Source organism: Talpa europaea (assembly GCF_964194135.1).
Source record: "Talpa europaea genome assembly, chromosome: 11".
Lineage (NCBI taxonomy): Eukaryota > Metazoa > Chordata > Mammalia > Eulipotyphla > Talpidae > Talpa > Talpa europaea.
The window spans coordinates 63,836,195-63,860,600 of record NC_140078.1 but is presented as its reverse complement, the minus strand read 5'-3'; the positions used below and the strand labels follow the sequence as shown (position 1 = coordinate 63,860,600).

Sequence of the window (24,406 nt, the reverse complement as noted above, 5' to 3'; positions counted from 1 at the left end):
GTGTGTCAGATCATCAGATCCCATATTTATGTAGTGATTTCCATTTTCTTTTCAAAGTTTGGTTATTCCTTTATGTTCAGTAGTCAAATAAAACAATGATGTGCTAAAAAGAAGACTCTGTGAGGTGAATGACAATTTAATTTTCCCCCAACGTTGGCTGGTTGCACAAGAAAATAAAGAAGTGGGGCAAACTGTCAGGATCTTTAGTTGACTAGATTTACTTCCCAGTAGTTACAAGGTGTGTTGTTACATTTCAGTTATGAAAAATATTGTGATAGAATACTGATGTGGGTGATAAATGGGCTTTTGAACAGATATGGCGGTAAAGTGCTATTTTTAAATCATTGGGAGGAAATAATCAGAATTCTTTTGTTGCTTGGACCATTCTGGTGACTAAGTTGGTTTGCCAGGGAGGGCAATAATTTTATGTTGCCAAGCCTCCATCATCATCATCATAATTATTTCTGGTGTTACTCCAGCTGCTATTCAACCTAAATACTGTCCTTGTTCTATAGAAAACTGATATGCTAAGTTATAAAAAAGACAGGAAATACAGTAATACTGAAGAGAAATATGACTGTATCAGACTAAGAGTTACGCTAACAGCTCTTATGTATAAACTCTTTCATTCAACTTTAATACAAACATAGAAAAATGCAGAGATAATAAATGTACAGCTCAAGGAATGATACCAAAGTGATGTTGATTAGCACTTTGGCCAAGAATATAAGTTTCCTCACTCTTTTTCCTAGACCTCATACTTGCTCCCTAAAGGTAGCTCAGATGGTGTCTCATGTTTTTAAATCTTGTACGTATTAGATCAAACTATGTACTCCTGAGTTGTCTAACTTCTTTCATTGAAAACCACTTTTGCAAAATTCATCCATATTATTGAGTATAAATAGGAATCCACTGTGTGACTATATCACTACTTATGCCTTCTATTATTGAAGGAGATAGATTGTTTCTGATTTTGACTTCTGTGAATATGTTTATGTTGGCAGGAAAAATGTCCTTTCCCCACTTGGATCCAATAATTGGGGATCTGCAAATTAACTGACAATAGCCAGATTAACAGGAAAAAAAAAGTTTACTTATACATGCATGTGCTTAGTAATAAACATACGTGCTTAGTAATAAGTACTCACTGAAGAGCAAGAGATTACAGTTTATATGCCAACTTCACAAAGTTGGGGGGTGGTTAGAACTTCATTGGGAATGTATAGAAGGTTCTATTGGGCTTTTTGATGCTAAAGGGAATGGGAAGTTTAGTCATGACAGCTGAATGGCAGCTGTATTTTCATGAAACTAATCAGATAAGGAAAGTCAGGTAACATTTCTTTCTATATTTCTGTGGCTCAAATGTTTTCATTTAAAAATCTTTCTGTCGGGCCTCCCTGGTGGCGCAGCTGTTGAGCGTTGGGTTGCGAAGCTGCCTGCAGCCTCTGCAGCGCCGGTTCGATCCCCGGCTGCTCCCCGGCCACCAGAGGAGGGTCCCACATGGCGCGCAGACCTCTCCTGCCGCCCGCTGCTCCCCTCAGCAGTGTACTTCTGTCCTTCTGCCTGCTCTGCTCCCCGCTCTGGCTCTGGTGAATTCTCTCACCCTCCTGCGCTTCTGACTGTACCCAGTGCTTGTATAAATAAATGAACAAATAAATAAATCTTTAAAAAAAAATAAAAATCTTTCTGTCAATTATAGGAGTCTGAGGGAGTCTCTACAGTTTATATATGTCTTTGGGTACACCTGTATTTGTATTCTATTGGCCATATATCCAGGAGAGACATGCCTGGGTAGAACAATAGGATATTTCAGCTCATGTACATACTGCCAAAATGGTTTCCCAAAGTAGTAGTATCAATTTATATCCGCCCCAGCAGTGTGGAAGAATTCCAATTTCTCCATATCATTATCAAAATTACTGGTGTTTTATATTCTAGTCATGATAGGTATTTTAAATTTGCATTTCTCTGATTTTTAATGAGTCTGTGCACATTTTCATACATTCACTAACCATTTACATACCTTTTTTTTGTGAAATGCCTGTTCAAGTCTCTTGGTTATTTTGCTTGTTTTGTTGAGATTACCTCATTTTTCTTACTGATTTGTGACTCCTTACATATCCTAGACATATATTTCTGAATCCCTTCCTGTGTTACAAATATCTTCTCCCCTCTAGGCATTCCTTTTTAATTTTTCTTGACCTTCTTAAGTAGTGTCCTTTAATATGTTCTTTAGTCTCATTTATCAATATTGTCCTTTATGGCTAATGACACTCGAGACCTATTTAAAAGGTCTTTTCCTATTCTATGGTCATGAAGCTATTCTTTAAAAGTTGCATTGTTCAAAATGGTGGCCAGTAATCACAAGTGGCCACTGAGCCCTTATTGGGCCTAGTCTGAATTGAGAGGGTCTATGAAGATAAAACACACTGAATTTCAAGGACTTAATTTGAAAAAAAAAAGAAAGTAAAATATCTTATTAATACAATATTTTATACTGATTACGAACGGACTAACAAACAACCAGAATATCATGACGACTACTTTAAATTAAAAACATTTGAAGAAAAAGCAGATGCAGAAACAAATCTTACCTGAACTTCTCTCATCTGACGAAAGCAGAACTTTTCAAGAGTGGGTTACTAAACCCCCCGCCCCCCAACCCCCCACCCCCAGAAGGTCTCCAGTGAAGGAGGTAATAACCTTTAGTAACTGGGCATTCCAAGAAACTGTGTAAACAAACCTTATGAGAACCTTCCATCCTTTCCCACTGAAGTCCTAGTCACTCCCCAATTCCTCTGATTAAGCTGATCTATAAACTCTTACCCCGGCTGCTCAGAGCCATTCCTTATATAGAAAGCATCCACATGTGTATGTAATAAACCTTTTCTCCTATTAATTTGTTATCAATTAATTCCAGGCTCTTCCCCAATTACCCAAATCTAAGTCAGCAAAGAAAAATTTTCCTCCCAGCAATTTCATGTTGAAATGGTAATATTTTTGGATACAGCAGGTTAAACAAAATATATCATTAAATTTTATTTCACCTGTTTTTCACTGTGAAATGTGGTTACTAGAAATTTCTAAATTACATATGTGGTTTATATTTTATTTCATTTGGACAGCAGCTCTAGCTGATGTTTTCTTCCTTGAGATGTGATTCCTTTGCTTCTGGCAATTAGGGTAGGGTCAGAGGGCCATGAGCAATTAGGATGACTCAAAATAAATTTTTCAAATCCTTCAGTGAGTGGGTCTGTTTCTGGTTAACTCTTTTACTTAAGGTGTAGCACTGTGGGCTTTACTATGGCCCTTTCTCTTCATAAGTCCTGAACGAATTTTTGTCCCCCGGGGCTGTAGGAGACTGTGTTGCTTTTCAGCCTCTCAGCAGCTGCTTTCTGAAGTGGATTTTTTCCTGAGAAAAGTGGCACAACAGGCAGGCTGCCTTTTCTGGCTTCCCTTCTCTTCTGGAGCAAGGCCCCATAAATTCTCACTGCTTTGGAAGCTCTCCAATGACTTCAATCAGATGATTCTCATATTTTGTCTGGCTTGTCTGGTTGTTCTCAGAGGGAAGTTCTTGGAAAAAACCAAGTCTGCCATTGCCAAAGGCAGAACTTATATTAATTAATTTAAAAATATATCATGCCTGTCATTTAATGTTGTATGTATTGAATAATGGTTGATTTGGAGAACTGAGTCAAGGTTGTGGAGAAGCATAGTTATTCTTCGTTCAGTCAAGGAAGGTTTTAGAAAAGAGAGGGGATGACTTTTAGAGTAGGAGACATTAGCCAAATGGTAACACCAGAGTTAGTGAGTGTCCTTAGGATCAGTAATAGATATCACTTGATACCCTAACTGTTTAATTCTAGCTAAAAGAAGACAGATTATAAATATTATGCTAATTCTGCTTGGCAGTATTATCTGGATGTTGCTATATTGAGGATTTTATTATTTTATTTTTTCATTGAGGTAATAATGGTCTATTATAATATTGTATATGTTAGGGGTGTAGGGTTTTAGGTGCACAACTCTACAAATGTATGTTATACCACACTCACAAACAAAATCCCACAATCCTCTACCATAGTCCATTTGGTCTTCTCTCTCCTATGCTCTCACCTCTCTATCCTTCTCTTCTGGTAGCCTCAATAATGCAGTTGGATTTCAAGGGTTTGTTTTGTTTGGGTTTTGTCTATTCCTTTTTTTTTTTTTTAATATTCTACATGAGTGAAATCATCCAGTATCTGTCTTTTCCCTTCTGACTTATTTCATTGAGCATAATCCCCCCCACTTCCACCTATGTTATTGCAAATGGCAAGATTTCATCTTCTTTTAATAGGTGAATACTATTCCATTGTGTCTACATACCACATATTTATCCATTCATTTACTGATGGATGCTTAATTGTTTCCATATCTTGGTTACCATAAATAATGAAATGAACATAGGGGTGCATACGTATTTTTTAATTAGTGTTTTTATATTCTTTGGCTAGATGCCTAGAAGTAGAATTGCTGGATCATATGGTAGATTTTTTTTGGAATTTTTGATTTTTGTGGAATCTCTATACTGTTTCCCATAAAAGTTGCATTAATTTACATTCTTATCAACACTGCACAAGGGTTCCTATTTCTCCATAATCTGGCCAACATATATTTCTGGCCTTTTTGATATAGGTTATTCTTACAGGTGTGAGATTTTTGTGGTTTTGATTTGCAATTCTCTGATAACAAGTTTAGCACTTTTTTCCATGTGCCTGTTGTATATGAGAAATAATTTATGTTTATAATGGGGTTCAGGGGGCAAGAGGACTGTGATTCACTAGCAATGACTGCCATGGTCAAAGGATGGGGGGTAACTGCTTTGTCATATTGATTATTTTAAGCTGAAGATACTTGAGACACAGCAGATTCAGGAAAGACTCTTTGACCTCCCCCATTCTAAAAGAAGGACATAAAATTTCTCATGAGGAAGGTGTCTTTCAAGGTATAAGAACTTACCACTATTAATAACCAGATATTATCAGGTCAGAGACAGCAGTGGAGACTACATAACAAATCTTACTAAAACAATCCTTAACTTGCATTAATTTCCTCCATATATTTCCCCTCCCACAATCTGCCATTCTAAAGGTTTAAATTCCTTTTCCTTTGTCTTGTTACATCTGGAAAAATTTATTGTTCCATATTAAGATGCTACATAAGTCTTAAGTTCTAACCACTCCTTTGAGTCACTCCTGAGTTTCCCCTGTGTATAAGTGTACTACACACTTAAGTAAAATTTGTATGTTTTTTTCTTGTTAATTTGTCTTTTGTCAGTTTAATTTTTCAGGACTCAGAACCTAGGAGGTTGGAGAAAAAAAATTCTTTTTTTTTTCCTTTTCCACAATCACATTATTTAAAATTGGCTGTTGATAAATATTAACATAGTGGGAAATCTTTACATAGATCAGTTATGATCTATATAAGGTTATAATAAATGTCATATGGGGACAGTGAACATGATTTTCAAATTTATGTAAGACATTGGACTGAGAAGGGAATATGATGACTGAATTGAAATTCAGAATGATCTTGATAGTCAAGAAAAATTGGTTTAGACACGAATATTGTACGTTTTATTCCACAATATTCCATCAGATTTGTGTAAAATGTAGCTTTGTGCAATGTAGCTTTTGTATTAGATTCTGGCACAGACTGAACAGGTGAGCAAAAACAGAACCCTCTTAGAGCTTATAGAGTGGGGTGAGACCAACATCAATCAGATAATCACGCAAAAATGTGTAAGTGCTGTGAAGTTGAATGGTGCTATGAGAACACACAGATGAGGACTCAAGGGCTCCCTAGGGGAAGTGATGCTTGAGAGGAAATCTAATGATGAGTAAGTGTTAACCAGGCAAGGTGGGAGGCAAGGCAGGGAAAAGCCATTCTAGGAAGAAGGAACAATGGGCCAAGGCCCTGAGTAGGCATGTTTGAGAAGAGAAAAGGAGGCCAGTATGGATAACACACAGATCTCCAAAAAGAAAATGGAACAAAACAATGTTGACTCAGTCCACATGAACCAGCCACTCATGCCTAGCAGGTAATTAAAAAATTCTGATCTTTACCAGTGAGCCATGGAGGTCATTGGAGGGTTTTAATATGTATCTATCACAGTCAGATGTGTGTTTAGGAAAGGTTACTCTGGCTGTTCTGTAGAGAATGGATATGGGATGTGGTGAGAAAGCACATGTGGATGCAGGGAGACTACTCAAGAGGCTATAGCAATAGTCCAGGAGCAAGATGGTGATAGTTTTAGGTGACTAAAAGTCAAAGATAAGACGTTAGTGGGATAAGGGCATTAAATAATAAATGTGATTCAAGCTATACTAAAATATACAATAGCTTAATAATATATAGTACCTTAACAATAGTCCAAACAGATTATTTTTGTTCAATTTTGAGAATGCCAATTTGATAAACTCAAAGGTGTCCAAAAAAAGAAAAAAAAAAAAAAACCAGCAACATTAGGTTTATGCCAGGGGGAAAAATGACAAAAAAGTAAGAGGCTGGAGAAGTGAGAACTAGAGGAGAAAGTGTAACAACCACAAAGCAATGTGAAAGAAAAATGACTCAAATTATTGTTCTGGAGCAAGAACTAGGACCAATGGGGAGAAGCTGTAGGAAAGCCTGTCAGGTCAGTATAAGGAATGTTCAGTAATGGAATTGATACCTTATGCCTCTCTGGCAAAGATGTATAGAGGGGCTTTTGAAGAGATGCTGGATGAAATCATCTCTATAAGCTCTTCAAACTCTCTAGGAATCTGATTCAAAGTGTGATCTTACTTTGGAACTTTATTTCTACGAAATTTATTAACATCCCTGTTACAGCATTATACCTTTCTGCCATTTAATGAAAATAAATGTCAGGCCCTATGCAAAACTACACACATTATCTCATTTAATCCTAATAGTAACAATATAAAGTAGGGAGTAAAACAAAATCCCTATGTTTTATATAACTTAATCGAGGTTTAGAAAGGTAATTTTACAAGGATACAAATCGGCCACTTGATTATAAAGTCTATGGCTTAAACTGCTCTGTATTACTTCCTAAAACCACCATAAGCCAATGAGTCACATAAATGAGCTCAACATTTTAACTAAATTTGTAGCCCTTCAAATATGAAAGCATGTAAAATATCATTAAATAATTTGACTTAACTGTATTCAATGTCATAGCTAGTAACTGTGTCAGATTAAGGCTAGGTTATGCCTAGTAACAGCCTTTCAAATCTCAATGGCTTAAAAGCAAAGGTTTATACATCACTCACATTAAAAGTCCATAAAAGATCAGCAGGGGAGCTCTCTTTATGAGTCTTTCAGTGTCTTAGCTAGACAAATCTACCACCATCTTGAATATTAGTGTCAGAGGAAAAGAGAACTCTAGAGGATTTCCTACCTGCAATTAAATGCTCCAGCCAAATTAAGGCCATGAGATGGAGTGGGGAAGGTAGGGAGCAAAGGAATGAGGGGGCCATGGTGGAGGACTGTGGGTGCTTTGGTGGTGGGTGTGGCATGGTAAAACATACTTCTGAAGAAGTGTGAACCTATACCCCTAAATCATATACAGTTTTGTAAACCAATGTTACCTCAAAAAAAAAAAAAATACAAAAAAAGTGTTTTAGACAGGCAATAGATTGTTTTGCTCACAATTCATTGGTTAGAGTTAGCTGGGCTAATTGGCTCTGTCCAAAATCAGCTGCAATCCAACAACATACTTGGAATTGGGAGAACTAGGACTATTTTGCAAATCATGTTAACTATCGCAGACAGTAAATATGCAAGGAAGACAGGAAACACATAAACAACTTTTTTTGCATACATTTAAAATTTCTATCAAGAAGAATATGACTACCTTTTTATATTAGTTGTTTACTGACAGCAAATTGAGAGTGTTAATATATTCAAAATGAGAAATGTACAAAACATTGTGAATTCTGAGAGAAGTCTTCACTGTATATGTAAAACAATTTGAATCGTAATCATGTCTGAGATCAAGCCCTGGGCATGCTAAATTAGTATATTTATTTGCACTTGGGTCAGATACAAGTGTTTAGACAAGAAATGTAATATTTTACTCCCTTACAAGTTTCATTATACCTAATTATGTAAAACCATCTTTGGTGAGTTGAGAGAAAATAATATGAAACAACTCAAACCTATATTACATTAAGGATATTAAGGCATTAGAATAAAAACCATTTAAATGCATAATAGAAATTTTATCTGAAAATTCTTGGCAATGTCAGTCTATCACTGTCAAATTAACGGAAAGTAGGCTATGCAAATACCAAATTTTATATAAAAATGTAACCTCTTAAAAAGTTTTGCTTCTGATAAATATTTATAATAATATAAAGTGAAACAAATAATTCATCTTCTTGCTGTGACTCAGAGTATTCAATTCAAATTTGAACTACTTTTATCCATTATCTATGGGAAAATATAATAGTTTTTTATTCATAAGTACTCCACGATCTCATCTACAAAACTAAAAAACTGCAATGAAAATATGAAGACAGATCAGTGGCATCTATGAAGCATTTCACTGGAAAAGGCTGTTAGAAGATACCAGTTTCTTGTAAATGATTTAAATGCACAAAGAAAAAGTACATGTAGTGTTAGTATGCTAAAAATGTAATTAAAATTTGTATTACAAATGCTATGTTAGTGAAGAAGTGATTTTAAAAGCCAATGATATTGGGCCTCCCCGGTGGTGCAGCGGTTGAGCGCTGGGTTACGAAGCTGCCCGCAGCCTCTGCCCGCAGCCTCTGCAGCGACGGTTCGATCCCCAGCTGCTCCCCGGCCACCGGAGGAGTGTCCCACATGGCGCGCAGACCTCTCCTGCCGCCCGCTGCTCCCCTCAGCAGTGTACTTTGGTCCTTCTGCCTGCTCTGCTCCCTGCTCTGGCTCTGGTGAATTCTCTCACCCTCCCGCGCTTCTGATTGTACCCAGTGCTTGTATGTATAAATAAATAAATAAACCTTTAAAAAAAAAAGCCAATGATATTTCTTGGTAGGTCATTGCTGTGATGTGTTCGATGGTAAATTTTTTCTAATTTGAAAGCTACATATTTTAATAGGGAATGGTCCAAAATGTTTTTAAGGTCAAACTGGACATATGTTGATGGTTTTAAAATGCAAGCAAAGGGCTTTATTATATTATACTACCAGAGTGTTATTGTAGTTTAAAAATATCATTAAATCAGCACAAACCCACACTTATCATTTCCTGCACATTTTTCACACTGAGCTGCCTTCTGACTATGAGTAATCTGTTAATCTGCTCTTCGCCTCACAATCCGTCAAAGTGACAGATTCATTCCTTCTCTAATACATAATATCTTCATTTACTGTATGCCTTGCTGCAACTTTCTTTTTTGCTAGCACTGAAATTTAGAAAATCACAAGCAAATTTAGAGAATGTCATATGGGTGGTGGTTCTTGTTTGTTTCCCATTTCTTTCGTTATTCCCGCAGGAGAAACTAAAACTTTTTTGGACTCTTCATGTGAGTTATTAGTATTTACAAAATAAATGGAATTTCAGGTTTCCATAAAAGCCTATTGGTCAAGAGGCTGGAAGAGGGCAAATGGTAAAACACAAAGCGCCTGCACCCTTGACCAAGTCAAAACACTGGCCAAATGGAATTTTCTTCCACTGCTCATGGCGGATGAATAGATTCTCAATCTCCACCTCCAAACCCATAAGTGTTAAGAAAAAGATAGTCTTTACAAATAAAAAAAAAAAAGAGGCATTCATTCAGGCGTTTAGGGATGGACTGCCCTCCATAAAGACAGATAGGACTTCAAACTGAGCTCTACTTTTTATCATGATAATGACTGACCCTAGCTCAGGCCAGATCTCAGGTTTCTTGTTCATTCTATTTTGATAACAAAATAGTTTTACTGTCTAAAAATTGCAATTAATTCAACAGAATATATTTTATTCTCCTTTCTTGCGTTGGTTGGGTTGTTTATTAGTCTATAAGACCAGGAAATAAAGAGAAACAAGCACTGAAAACATGAGAATATGTAAAATTTTAGCAAGTTTCCTTTTATCTTAAATAAGAGATAAAGTACATTACCTATGAATCCATTTGGCTTCATTTGGTCTAAGTGTTCACATAATAAAATAAAGGTTATTATTGTTAACCTTAGAAGTCAACAGCAAAGAAGTTGTTTACAGCAAAATATGAGAAGCTGCCTCTTAATCAGTCTTGTTTCAGCACTTATATAATTTTTTTCTATGTATAAACCTACCATCCAATTTCATTTTCTTGTCCTGGGCACCAAATTGCATCTGATTTGTCTTAATAGATAGCAAGGGAGCTAAAGGCTTTTAAAAATCAATGGACAAGTGGGCCTCCCCGGTGGCGCAGCGGTTGAGCGCTGGGTTGCGAAACTGCGCGCGCCCTCTGCGGCGCCGGTTCGATCCCCGGCTGCTCCCCGGCCACCGGAGGAGGGTCCCACATGGCGTGCAGACCTCTCCTGCCGCTCGCTGCTCCCCTCAGCAGTGTACTTCGGTCCTTCTGCCTGCTCTGCTCCCCGCTCTGGCTCTGGTGAATTCTCTCACCCTCCCGCGCTTCTGACTGTACCCAGTGCATGTATAAACAAACAAACAAACCAGCAAACGAATAAATAAAGCATGCCTCTATAATAAAAAAAAAAAAAAAAAAATCAATGGACAAGAAAGAGTCAATAGAACAATAATGTTATTGTTAATTCAATCAAATCAGCTACAAGTTGTTTGCTTTTTCTCCTTCAAGTCATTTTAAACAGGCTGGACGTGTGAATTGCAAAGTATATATTATATTGAGTGAGTTTTTATGCAGTAATGAACAGCCTAATAGGAAACTGTAAATGTTGGTAAATATAATATGTTGGCTAGAGTGAAAAATTATGTATTTTTCACTTCAATCAATTTCAAAATGCAGTGCTTTTCATTAGCAAGAGACATAAAAGAATTATGGGGAAGAAGTAAAACCAACTGTCAACAAAAGCACAAAGTTTGTGAGAGGACACAACTTTGGAAAGGCTGAGATTTCTCCCTGCCAGGCTCAGCACACGGCCCCCCACCCCTATGCAGTTTTCCTAAAAGTCACACACTGTTCTGATGACATGCAGCCTTGTGCTGGGAGGTCTCAAGCTCTCCCACGGCACATTAAATCCATCTCTCTGGCTTTAGTGTAGTGCTCTGCACACAGTAGGTGTTTCAGAAATACTCACTGAATGCTGCTGAAGGTAATACTGCAGCAATACAGTTTCAATCATTTCGTTCTGTAGTGGTTCCTTGTTTAAAGCATAGGGAAGCTATTCTGCTTTAGGTTATAAAATGAATAAGGCAGTGAGTGAACCAACAGATGCAACAAACTGTGGCCATTTAAACATAATTATGGTCATACTTTCCTTAGGTTCATGTCATTATCCTGGCTCTCAGCTTGCACTCTCTTCCCACCTCTCAGACAGAATAGAGGTGTATGTTATAAACTGGATTAGTACTTCGACTTTTTTTTATTTTATATATTTTTACATCATTTTTCATTTTTGCACAATGTATGCAATTTCATCTTGGTTATATTCCCCATACAATTCCCATCCCCATAGTTTTGATCCTAATCCCTCCTCCCCTCTCCCCTGCCACTCCATAGTGTGTCTCATGCAATTTGCAGCAACATGGATGGAGCTGGAAAGGATCATGCTCAGCGAAATAAGCCAGAAAGAAGAAGAAAAATACTGGATGGTCTCACTCATAGCAGGAATTCAGAAAACCTAAATAAAGGATCAGGAAAAAGACTAATCATAATAAAGTAAAAATCAAAATCAACAAGCAACTATAAACCAGAGTACTTCAACTTTTTACAGATGCTCATTACAAGGGAAAGCTGAATCTTCATTAAAAGCTGAAACTATAAAACATTAGAATGTTAAATAATTGCTTTGGTAATTACCTTCTTTATACTGGACCTTGTACCAAAGGTAATCAATTTTACTATAGGATGAATAGCAGTTACTGGGAAGACTTAAAAATTAGGGTAAGATTCTTCAGGGAGTCATCATTTTGGACATAGAAGCTTTGAGGAGGTGGAAGAAGATGCAATCTGGTGTTCTCAAATGCTCAGGCACATGGATTTTCTAAGTTTGTAATTTTGGGAAACATGGGAATAACTAAATTATTGATTAGTATTTCTCTAGTCCTAATGGCTTATGCTTCTCTCATGGAGTACAAATATTGAAGTAAGGAAGATACAATCCCCCTACTCATGTAGTTTATATGAGTAAGACAATAAGCAAACTAGCATGAAAATTTAAGGTGGTGAGGGGCCCTAGAGTGAAAACAAAAAAGATTATGTAATGAAGTTGACTAAGGCTATTTCAGCCTCTCTGAGATGACATTTATTTTTTATTTTATTTTTTTTTAAAGATTTATTTATTTATTTATTTATTTATTTATTTATTTATACAAGCACTGGGTACAGTCAGAAGCATGGGAAGGTGAGAGAATTCACCAGAGCCAGAGCAGGGAGCAGAACAGGCAGAAGGACTGAAAACACAGCTGAGGGGAGCAGCGGGTGCGGGTGCAGCAGGAGAGGTCTGCGTGCCACGTGGGATCAAACCAGTGCTGCAGAGGCTGTGGGCAGCTTTGCAGCCCAGCGCTCAACTGCTGCGCCACCAGGGAGGCCCTGAGATGACATTTAGATGGAGACCTGATGACAGAAGAGGGTTGCTCTGTCCCCTCTAGGACAGGAAAACTCCAGACAGAAGGGCCATCTCATGTAAAGTTCTTAAGAGTGGGAGTGTCTGAGAAAAAGAGGGGACCGTGGCATTTGATACATACTGAATCAAAGGCACAATAGTATGAAATGTGGTCTGAGAAGAAGGGGGCATTCGGGTGAGGTGTTCAATTTTATTCTAAGAGCAGTGGGAAACTTTTGAGAGGGTTTTTTTTTTTTAAAGATTTATTTATTTATGCATATGAGAGAGACTTTTGAGAGGTTTTACATGCCAGTTTATGTGGAACAACACCAGTCTGGCTGCTGTGTAGAGAACAGACTGTAGGGGCCAATGGATCAGAGAAAACAGGTGGGAAGCTATGGCATCTGTCCAGGTTAGAGATGATGGCAATTGGGCAAGGCCTGTAGCAGTGAAGAGTTTAATGGCTGGAATTGGCATACAGTATGGCTGGAGGGTAAACCCAGACAACTTCTGAGGCTGGAAATTTGAGATAGAAACCAGGGATCATTCTTGATTTCTGGTTTGAGCGGAAAGGGATGATGGTATTTTCTGAGATGTGAAGACTGAAGAACAAACAGGTATGTAGAGGGAGAGAAAGGTTAAGTCGTATTTTGAATGCTTGGCTTCAAGGTGTGCATTAGAAACTCAATGCAAGTTGGCAGCTTAGACAGGTTAGCTCCATCAGTAGGGATTCAGGGGAGGGTCAGGACTGGAAATAAAACTTCCAGCATGCAATATGGAAGTTATTAAATAACTTGTATAAGTAATAATACTCTATTATGCATTAAGGATTAGGGCTATTTTAGTGGCTACTAGTGTGTTTGAGTCTCTGGGCTGGAAGAGAGTAGACTATGAGTGGAAATTGGCTTTAAGCTCTGTTCAAACAGGACCCTATCATAAAAACATAATTTTAATCTGGTTGTGCATAAAGAGATACCACCATCTTCCTATTTTCAGAAAAGGAAAGGACAATTCTTGCAAAGACTTAGGAAAAAATTTGAAATTTAACTAGTTAACAGTTAGGATGAAGACTGTCATTTTTCTATGATATCTGGTCATACCTCTACTCCTTCCTGCCATGCTGCCCACACTCAGTTCAAATACTGATAGATCTCCTACCTAACGTTGTGTTGGCCACCACAGGAAGGAGAGACAGGTAACACTCTGCCCTGGGAACCTGAAAATAGCCTAACAGGTTTTTTAGTCAAGGAGCTTGAACCAGACCCCAGAGTTCTGAATATGGAGAAACATTCCCTTCAAATAAGCAGATGTTAATTTGAGGCGATAGGATTATGAAATGAGAGGCACGGAGATCTATGGTTTTTTCTAACTAAAGCTAATAAGAAATGAGAGAAAAAATAGATGCCTCTGGTTCTATAAACAAACCATCAATATTTAATGCAAAAATGGGTAACTGAAAACAATAATCATATTATGTTTAGGGAAAATGCGTAGATAATCAGGAAATCCTCCACTGTGTTTTGGTTTGAAGGAAGACTATTGGTCAAAAATCTGACTTACTCTTTTCAAAATAATTCAAAATTAGTGTTTGAAGAGAAGCAGGCCATGTAAGTCCTGTATTTGTATAATGAAAATGTATAATATTTATACATTTTCCTTCTTTTGTATTGGGACGAAAGAAGCTTAAGCCGTAGAGGGGATGTCCATCAGGTTGAGTCCCTGGCATTTGTAGAGAAAAGAAAAATGAAGCCACTGTGATCAGTCCAGAGTAGAGTTTGTAGGTTAGGACGATAGGCTAGCTTGCCTCACAGTCAGACTGGCTGAGCCAGAGTAAACTGAGGTTAGTGGTTATTAATCATTTGTCAATGTCTACAGGGCTTTATCAGATAATTATAGTTATACTCATGTTTATAACACACAGACATGTGGCAAAGCTACAAAGGATTCAGGCCCTAACACAATCTGCAATGACATTTAAAAAACTACAGATTAAGTGATAAATCACAAAGCCAACACTTTAGAAAACCATGCCACTCACTACTGTTTGGGCATTCCAGAATTACTTTCTATATTGTTTATTTGCACAAATATTTAGAAACTTAAAGGCCCTTGGGCTACATTTCCACCTCTCCCTAACTTTTCCATGGGTTATAAAAGTAGCAAGTATAATCGTTTGAACTAAAAGACTGGTTATCGATTCCATTCATATGAACAGACAAGAAGAACATAATCACAGCTTATTTTTAAAACCCCTTCCTAACAAAAACAGTGGTCAAGAATTAATTACTTAAATGGTAAGCAATCTATTAATTAATATATAGGTATATTTATTACATATGTATCACACTAGCTGAATATTACTAATCTCATATTTTTTCTACTGTTTAAAAAAATAAAACTCATTCTTGAGCTAAAATGTTGAGCTGTTTTGAAGAATGTACATAAACACATAAATAGATGTGCCTGAGGGACAGCTCTGAACCCCACAAACCAATAGGTGGCATTTGAAAATAAACACAGCATCCATTTTGCTCTGTTTGGCAGCAAATATGCTAGGAGACATTTCTCAACATGAATGAACTGTGAAATTGTTTCCTCCTACCCGACAATCCTCTAAATTGTATTAGATTATGTTAGCCTTTTCTGCACCTTGTCATAAAGGCTGTCAGTACCCCAAGAGGCAGTGGAGTGGACACTGGGAGCAAGAGCCCCATGTGTCTCAGACGCTGCCTGAATATCAGTCGAAATGTTTGGCAAAAATAATGGGAAATATCACACCCATGCTTGGCAAGAACAACTCTGGGAAATGGCTTTGTTGTAAATGCAGACATTTAAGGGAATATGGTAGGTGAGCCACGCTGTATATTTCACTTAGTACACTTCTCAGGAAGTCATTACCGCTCTATCCCACCTCCATCCAATGTCAAGCACTGCCCAGTGAGTGCAAATGAATTCTTTTACTCCAAGGAAAACAATATATGAATATATGCAGTGTTTTAGCCACTTTTATCCTAGAGTCAACTCTTCAAAACCCAGATTTGCCTACTTTGTGGATTACATACTATCTTTAATCACAAACACAAAACTAAGAAGGTAATTGTGTTGCAGAAATAAAAATCTTTCAGAACAAAATGAGAGATTTTGGGGTATGCTGGTTGCTCTGTTACATTAATGAAGTTAAAGTTGACTATGTATGTATGTGGGTATGAACATACATAATTTGAAAATCGTGGCTTCTACTCTGGATGCAGGTGTTTCAGTGAAGCTAATGTGATCATTTTACCTCCCACAGGGCACCTTCGTACAGCCCCCTTGGTGGTCTTGCATGTACACTGTTCCCCATCCTCACATATTTGCATTACTCTCATCACAACCACACTTAATTCAGGAAATTAAGAGCTCAGTTGCTTCTCGAGTATTGTTCAGAGCCTCTATATCCTGAACTTTCAATCCGGGATTCAGGTTGGATGCTTGTTTCTTCAAGAGTAGACTTAAAGATTATCTTTTCATTTCTGAAATATTTATTCATGTGTGTTAAACAGTACCTTTTAACTTAAAAGTTTAATTTTAAAAGTACTGTAGAGTCTAAAAGCATAGGATATTATTTGTACGAAATATAATACATACACATCTTAAAAAGATTCATTGCTTTCAATTTTGAGTTAAATTAATGTGTATTACATGATTCAATTTATCCCATTTTTATACAATGATCTATGCTGACCTCATAATTTCATCATCTTTTTTATTTATGGCCCAATAATGCCTTTCTGTCAATTTCCCAAGTTTCTGGATTTATGAGCCCAGAGCCAAGCCATATAATCTGTAGGTTTTCTGAACAGCTAACAATTTTCTAGGAAACTGGTGGATAACCTGCCGGCAAATAGGATTGACAGCATTTTATTTTGTGCTTTAGAATTTGGCTTTTATGGTATGAAACAGTAAATTTATTCTTCCTACATGAATGAAAGTTTAATTGGCCAAATAAAATACATATTTTAGTTGGTGAATTTTCTTACATTCCATCTTTGGGAATCACATTTTAAAAGAAATATTTAAAGCCACATACTACCACACCTAAATATCAATTAAAAATTAATCCAGTATTTTGGAGTAAGCTTTCTATGTAGAGTGGTGTTCCCTTTGATAGTGAAACTGGTTTTTGGATGTAAAGCTTCTAACGAGTCTCATTAAAGACACGGGATCATAAATTTGGAAGTGTTCTCAGAAAGCATGTAACTTAAATCCCTTTCCTTTACACATGAGGGTATTTATATTATTAAATGGGGTCAGGACAGACTGAGAGGTTCATCTGAGATCATTTATTAGGTTAATAGCAGAATTAGGATGAGAGTTAGGCTCCCTCTCTCCTTTTAATGAAACAAAGAGCTCTACTTTTAATACTTCTTACTATCACTTTCATTCATTCAGACTACAAATTCTGACTGTTATAATTTGGACCAAAATTGGATTTCTAGTTATCTTGAAAGTTCACTAATGGACAAAAAGAGTTTGTAGTCAATTCTAGAGTTGCAAGTTTGCACAAGACAAAATTCACATATCAAGGGATAATTGATTTTAAGAATGTTAAAACACCATTTTATATGCACTGCAATTACAATCTCAAGTTTGAACTCCTGTATTCACACTTGACCCTTGAACAACATAGGTTTGAACTGCCTGGCAAGGTATATATGTAAGTTTCCTATCCATAGTTTTTTCCTATCCACAAGCACAGATTCCATCAACCAGGGATGTTGGTTATACAAATAAATATATAAATTCTATATTATATAAATATTAAATTTATATAAATTATTTATGGATTTTCCTACTGCTTGGTGGTCAGTGCTCCTAACCCCTGTGTTGTTCAAGGGTCAACAGTATATATGATAGGGAGAATTCTCTCTACTAGAAAAAAAGAAAGAATGAATAGATCAGATGTATAAGTCCACTTAGAAAAGATTACTAATAAACAACATTTATACTATGTATGTCATAAGTATCCTGGGTCCCACTGAAAGTCCTGTAAACGAAGTAGGCGGTCTCCTAGTAGCTAAGTGAGTCTTACATAGCTTTGTTTACTTTTATTGCTGATTGGACCAGGAATAGGTGAGTGACCTAAATTAGGTCCATCTTATTCTCACCCCCTGAAAATAGGAATTGGGATCCAGACATAGTCTGTCAATCTAAGATTGCACTTGAAGCTGTAATACATGAACTCAAGAGCTGTCATCAGCCTTACGTGACTGGGAAGCAGAGAAAGCTGGTGCTCAGAGAGAAGAATGGGGCAGACAGGAGAATGCAAGCAGAGGTGGAGTTGGAATAGTGTGTGGCTGCCTCCCACTTTCCAGTTACCAGTGTCAGACCCCTCCTGAGGTTTAACTGCCCTTGGGTTCTAGGACACAGCCCTATACAGTCCTGTTTTTTTTTTTTTTTAAACAAACTTCTTCTCCTTTCTCCATCTCTTCCTCTTTCTTAATACTAGCTAAGTTGTTTTTGATACCACTACCAGGGGCTTTTAATCCAGAACCTGTGTTACAGATATCACATCTAGAGCCAAGCTACAATGCTTGGCTATTCCATGGAACAACCACAGTATAGGTGAGAGCTTGATAATGAGATGCATTACAATGACTGAGACCTTGTGGGTGGAACTCAAGATAGATTAATTTTCAATATATTCATAGAATAATAGTAATAAAGAAATAACTCATTTATACTGATAAGCTGCCTTATTTAGTTATTTATTAAGAAAGCCATATAATACTACATACATTTAGCACATATTGTTACATATACACATATATATGTATAATATATAACATATATAATATATAATTCAGATTTGCTTGTCCTGAATGAGCCTAAAATAATGAGGTTTTTCTACATCGACATAACTCATATGTCAATAACATTTTTGAAGTAATGAAATAGTTTTGAAATTATGAAAAAAGATAATGACCATGGGAACTCATATTAGCTATCTAGATAAATTTAAAGACACTAGGCTATATATGAAAAAGATTTATTTCTAAAATACACTAAATACCAAATACTTATTAAAATATCTACAAAAATAGAACAAAGCAAGACAGCTTGTTATGTGTTAAGAATTAATTTTTCATGTATTAGTTCATTTCATCCTCTCCAAAGTACTCTGAGGAATTATCTATTTCTGAATTACTGAATGACATGCTCAAAGACCTAGTTAGTAAAAGGCAGAGGTGATACTTAAACCTATGTAAACTGTGGATCTCAAGACCATAGTCTGAATAAGAGAAGCAGACCAAATGATGACTTCTAAAGAACATTGGAAGCTCTTTGGAAGTTTTAGAAAACAATTTCATGGAACCAAGAAAAATGAAAAATCTTCTAATAAACTTTTTTAAACAAAACCATTTAGATTATAAATGATTCTTACCTGGGGTTAGAAGGGGAAGGTGGATTCATTTCTTTCTGATAGTGACGACCTTGGTTGACAGGCTATAAAAGACAAAACATTTGTGAGGGACTAATCAGCATAATGCTCTTTACATATACTTTCACAGGCATTCTCATTATTGTAATTTTTTCCTAAGACGCAATCTGCAAGAAGAGGCTGAGTTTATTTTAAGTAAAGTCAATGACTGTTTGGGAGATCCAGCAAATAACAAAGTGATATAAATGAGAAAACAGTCGTTCAACTAGACAGCATCAATGGTATAATTAAAGTTCATGTGTGGAATTATTCTCTTTGTGAAATTTTTATGCAGTTAACATTGGTTGATATTTCCAGATATAGCAAAATCAAAACAAGGTATCTTCTGGAACTAATGCTGCATAACAAATATCAGCAATAACACAGAGACCTAGAGATATAGAATATATATTTATATCTCCATGTTACTAAGCTTGCAAGGGTAACTTCCGTTATCATTAATGGAATTTTACAAGTAAATCTTAGGTCAGAGTGATCATTTTTCCCAAGTGTGTAATGAAACCTCAAGCATAAATCACGGAAGTGAAAAAAAACAATGCCAAAACCTAATAAAAAATGTGAAATCTCAACTTTTCCCTCCACAAAAAAAGTCAATTTCAAAATACAGTTAAACAATGACATTCCATTTAGCCTTAAACACTTGTCTCCAACAGATCTTGATCTTTTTCTTTTGTACTATAAAAGTACAAAATTCTACCATATTTGATACAAATTTCTTCTCAAACATCAGCTCAATTTTTCTTATATAGTTAACAGCTATGTAACTGTAATATGAAAATCATTTTTAAGATTTTCATTTTATTAAAGGTTGGAATTTGGTTTATGGTCTTGAATTGCATTCGAATGACTTCAGTTATTTGTTTACCCAATGGGGATGGTATTAAGATTTTCTTACCCATAATGTGGCCCCACAGGGCTGATCTCAACTGGGGAAAACAGTGCAGCAGAGGTGCCTGGAAATATTGAGCACACATTCCTTATTTTCCACATATTCCTGATTTAAATGCCTCCTAAAATATTAATGATGTGGGTGATGGGAATTCTTCAGAGTAAACTGTCTTCCCAATAAATAATCTCTTGGAAGTGTTCCTTTAATTTAAATCAAACACCCTGTCTGATAATCACAGTCACTTAGCCTATCTGTGATGCACTGTGAATTTAAATGTACTCAGATACTTTGGTAATTGAACCAATATCAATGCATCACCATTTCAGTAATAAGAAACAACAGCTGGGAGAACAGTGGAAGGAAAAACATGTCATAAGACATATTTGATCTCACTGGAGAAATAAGACTGTCGGCAATTTGCAAGTGAAATTTAGTTCTATGATTTAGGCTTTATTATTTCACAGCAAAAAAGAAATTAGCAAGCAAAGGGCCTAACTGACTAACTCGCACTGCTGCAGAAATACTACTGATAATACATTCATTGGCATTCGCCTAGTATTTCTGCTGTACTCAGGCCTCCAGTGGACTTGTGCTTATTTACTTTCAGTGGTCTTTCCATAACTCTCCAAACATCATAGTCCTGATATTCAGCCAAATAGTCATTTTCTTAATTCTATACCGTTACTTCTATTTACACCTGTCCCAGACCTTTATTTCAAATGACTAACTGCATTCTCTGGAGTACAGAAATGGCTACAGAATCCTGTCTCATTTGTGACTTAGCTCTCACTTAAGACTACACAGACTGGCCCCATTCCATGTTTGCTCATGCTTACATAAATAGATCCAACGATACAAGGAGTAAAAGCGAATGCAATCAATGAAAGATTCATATCCACAGTGATTCTTAACTGTTAGAAAACAAAAAAGAAATAACTAGTGGAAACTTTTTGAAGGAGTAAGGACTGCTGACATGAATACATACAAGGGTAAACAAAAAATTCTGTTAAAATAATTATAGGCAATGGGACTCAGTCTGAATGCATTACTCCTTAATTTTTACTGTTGAAAACTAACTACCAAGCTGTATCCAAAAACATTTCACTCACTCACTCACTCACTCACTTAACTTTAATAATACAACAATGGTGGAGCATTCTGATTTATAAATAAAGCTGCTACAAACTGACTTATAAACCCCAACTGCTAATGACCCAGTTTGGGAAGGAAGCAAGTCTTCCTTTGGAGTAGGTGCCACACAAAACTGGGTGATCCCAATTTACTTACTCTATACATGTCTCCCAATTTTATAATCAGATTCAGTGATAGGATTATGGCAATGATGTAGCTAAAAAGTTCTTTTAAGATAGTTTAGTCCCATAACTTTGTTTTGATTCTTTGAAAGCTTTCATTTGGACTAAGTCTTTGTGTTCCTTGGCCCAAATGAAAATGAATGAGAATGTGCCTAATGGTTTCTAAAAGCTCTCCAAGCACACTGGATGGGGTTGGGGGCAATATGATGGACAGTCTGAAGCCAGATGTCCCCATCCACAAAAGGAAATATATTTCTACATCTAGGCAGCATAAACTTATTTTGTTGATTACTATGTAGGTAATATCCCATGAAAACACAAGTTTAAAAATTCATTTTTTGATTTTGGAATTCAGCCATATTTAAAGAATACCATAAGAGGAGGCAAAGGAATAGCAACCAACACCTACAAATAACTGTGACAATAATAATAATAGCAGTGATTGAAATTTATTGAGGATTTACTCTGTTAAATTTTTGATAGTATCTGATTTGGTCCTGACAGCAATTCTGTGAAACAGATAGGCTTAATGGCTCCACTTAACAGAAGAGGAAATTCAGAAACTCTGCCAGCCAGAAGGCAGTGGAGCCAGAATTTGAACGCAGGCAGTCTGATTCCACAGTTTATCCTCTTACCCACTAGGTTATAGTGCTTCATCCAGGTGGGGGGATGGGGGATGGTTCACCTATCGGGAATTCCTAAGATTTTGAATAACAAATACGACAAACTCAGTACAGTTTATGGCAGGGAAAAAGAACTGGTCCAGAAATGCATTTATTTGAAATACATGACTATCTCCTTACATAAATTAAATTCTTTTGATTTCATTCTCATGACATGTCAGTATATATTTAAAATTAAAATAAATAAGTTTGCCACAATACTAAATTTGGAACAAACAAAAAGATAATACTATGAGAATGAGGAAAGTTTATTTCATGGAGTGACTTTCATAGTCACTAAACACAGAACAGCTCGCACATTTCAATATTTTCTCCTGACAGCACAGATATTACACTGACTCTAATATCAGTTTTCGTATATCATTTCTATGGTGGTATAAGAACATCTGCTCATCTGATTTATTTGCAGCTTAGCACAGTCAACTACTTACCTTTTCAGTTTGGGAGGATTAAAGGAATACTCATTACACCCAAAGAGAGCTGAGAAGTTAATGAATCTGTAGATCACAACAAATTAAGACCTATTAACTTATAAAGAGCCTGAAATGCCAGTATATTACATACTGGACACACGGTGGGTAGCAATCATCCTGTAAAGCACTGACATGCAAAGAAAAGGATTAGATCTTAGAAACTGGGGACCTAGTCCTTTGGGTGGCGCTGTTGCTATGCACAAATGCCAGGAAAAACAGCACTCGTAAAAAATTACTACCACTAAGCACAAGAAGCTCTGCTTTTCCATGATCAAGCTGTTAGAAATTTTGGGGTGAGGGAGAGAAGTGAAGGCTAACTAAAAGAACAGGAGATGAGATAATCCCGCCGTGTTAAAGGTAAAGACAATATTTTTATGTTGTTATGGAAAACCTAGGAAAATGGCAATAATGTTGCAAGGTTAATCAAGACCATAAATAAATTGTCTGAGAACCTCACCATATGCTTGTAATTTTATTGAAGTCCTTTTTTTCCTTCAAATATTATGCTCTGTACTGTGCCATCTTGATGGATGCATGTGATAATTTTTTTTTTAAACAAGCTGAGGAGACTTATGCACTTCATATTAGGTAATGGGAATTCTTTTTTTAAAAAACAATTTATTTATTTATTATTTTTTAAAGATTTATTTATTTATGCATACAAGAACTGGGGTATAGGCCAGAGGTGCGGAGGGTGAGAGGATTCACCAGAGACAGAGCAGGAGCAGAAGAGGCAGGTTGACGGAAAACACTGCTGAGGGGAGCAGCAGGTGAGACAGGAGAAGTCTGCAGCACCATGTGGGTATCTCCCTGGCTGGCTGGGATCAAACTCGTGCTGCAGAGGTTGTGGACAGTTTCACAGTGCTGTGCTCAACCCACTGAGCCACCAGGGAGGCCTGGTAATGGGAATTCTTAACTTGAAGGAGTGATGGTTTTGGGGCATTTGCTCATATGGTAGCATGCACATAAAGCACGCATATCTTGAAGCCTGTTTAGAGATGGATTGGAGATACTGAAATACTGTAATAATCAAGGAATTTAATAGTGAAGCTCTGAGGGGGATCAGTATGGATTCCAGTGTTGGTAAGTTTACTTCAAAACAAATACAACAGAACCTCTGTCCCCCAGTCTAGCCCTTAGTGGTCATAAAAAGAGAAAACATCCTAGAAATGTTTTTCTGATCATTCAAGTGGCCTTCTGAGGAGAATAACCTTACAGGAGCAGCAGACTTAGTATGCACTTAACTCTGTCAGCAGCAGACTTACTTAGTATGCACTTATTCTGTCAGCAGCAGACTTAATATGCACTTACATGCCATGCGTGCAGTAGGTTCTCACCAAGCCAATATTCTGCCCATTTTATAGGAGGTCATGCCACTGACTGGTTTGGGCCCAGGTTGGCTGATGGAGAATCCATATTCTTTTGCTCATCACATGAAGATGTGCCTATTAATAGCTATGCCTATTTCTTTTCCTTAAAATGTGGGTCCCCTCACTGCACACACACACACACACACACACACGACTGGTTTTATGCTATTGTCAGTCAAAATGCTTCACTAAAATATATTTATTTTAGAATCTATTATAACTAACATCTAACTCCTTTCCTAAGGCTGCCTAGAGCCCACTTCTGAAACAAATCTCATGAGGGCTACTCTTTAGAGAAACCCTCCAAAATTGATTACTTGTAGTCTGTTTTCCACAGAAGTTGTAAAGTATTGTTTTAATTGAATTTGGTTCTAAGTTAGAAACTTTGAAAAATTTGTCTGTCAAAGGCCAATGGATTTCTCAGTAGGCTTGATTTATTCAGCAAGAGATGCCTACAAAAGCCAAT

At 36.6% G+C, this 24,406-nt stretch overlaps 1 protein-coding gene across 6 annotated transcripts in view; it reads right to left on the bottom strand.

The window, feature by feature from the left end:
* CFAP20DC (CFAP20 domain containing) overlaps positions 1-24,406 on the bottom strand; it is a gene marked incomplete at both ends in the record, with an annotated part of 188,525 nt that overhangs the window by 27,469 nt on the left and 136,650 nt on the right. For all 6 annotated transcript variants that reach the window (XM_084248259.1, XM_084248260.1, XM_084248261.1 and 3 more), the window contains one exon: positions 19,156-19,217. In XM_084248259.1, coding sequence (XP_084104385.1) covers positions 19,156-19,217 — 62 coding nt within the window. The remainder of the gene's footprint in view (positions 1-19,155; positions 19,218-24,406) is intronic.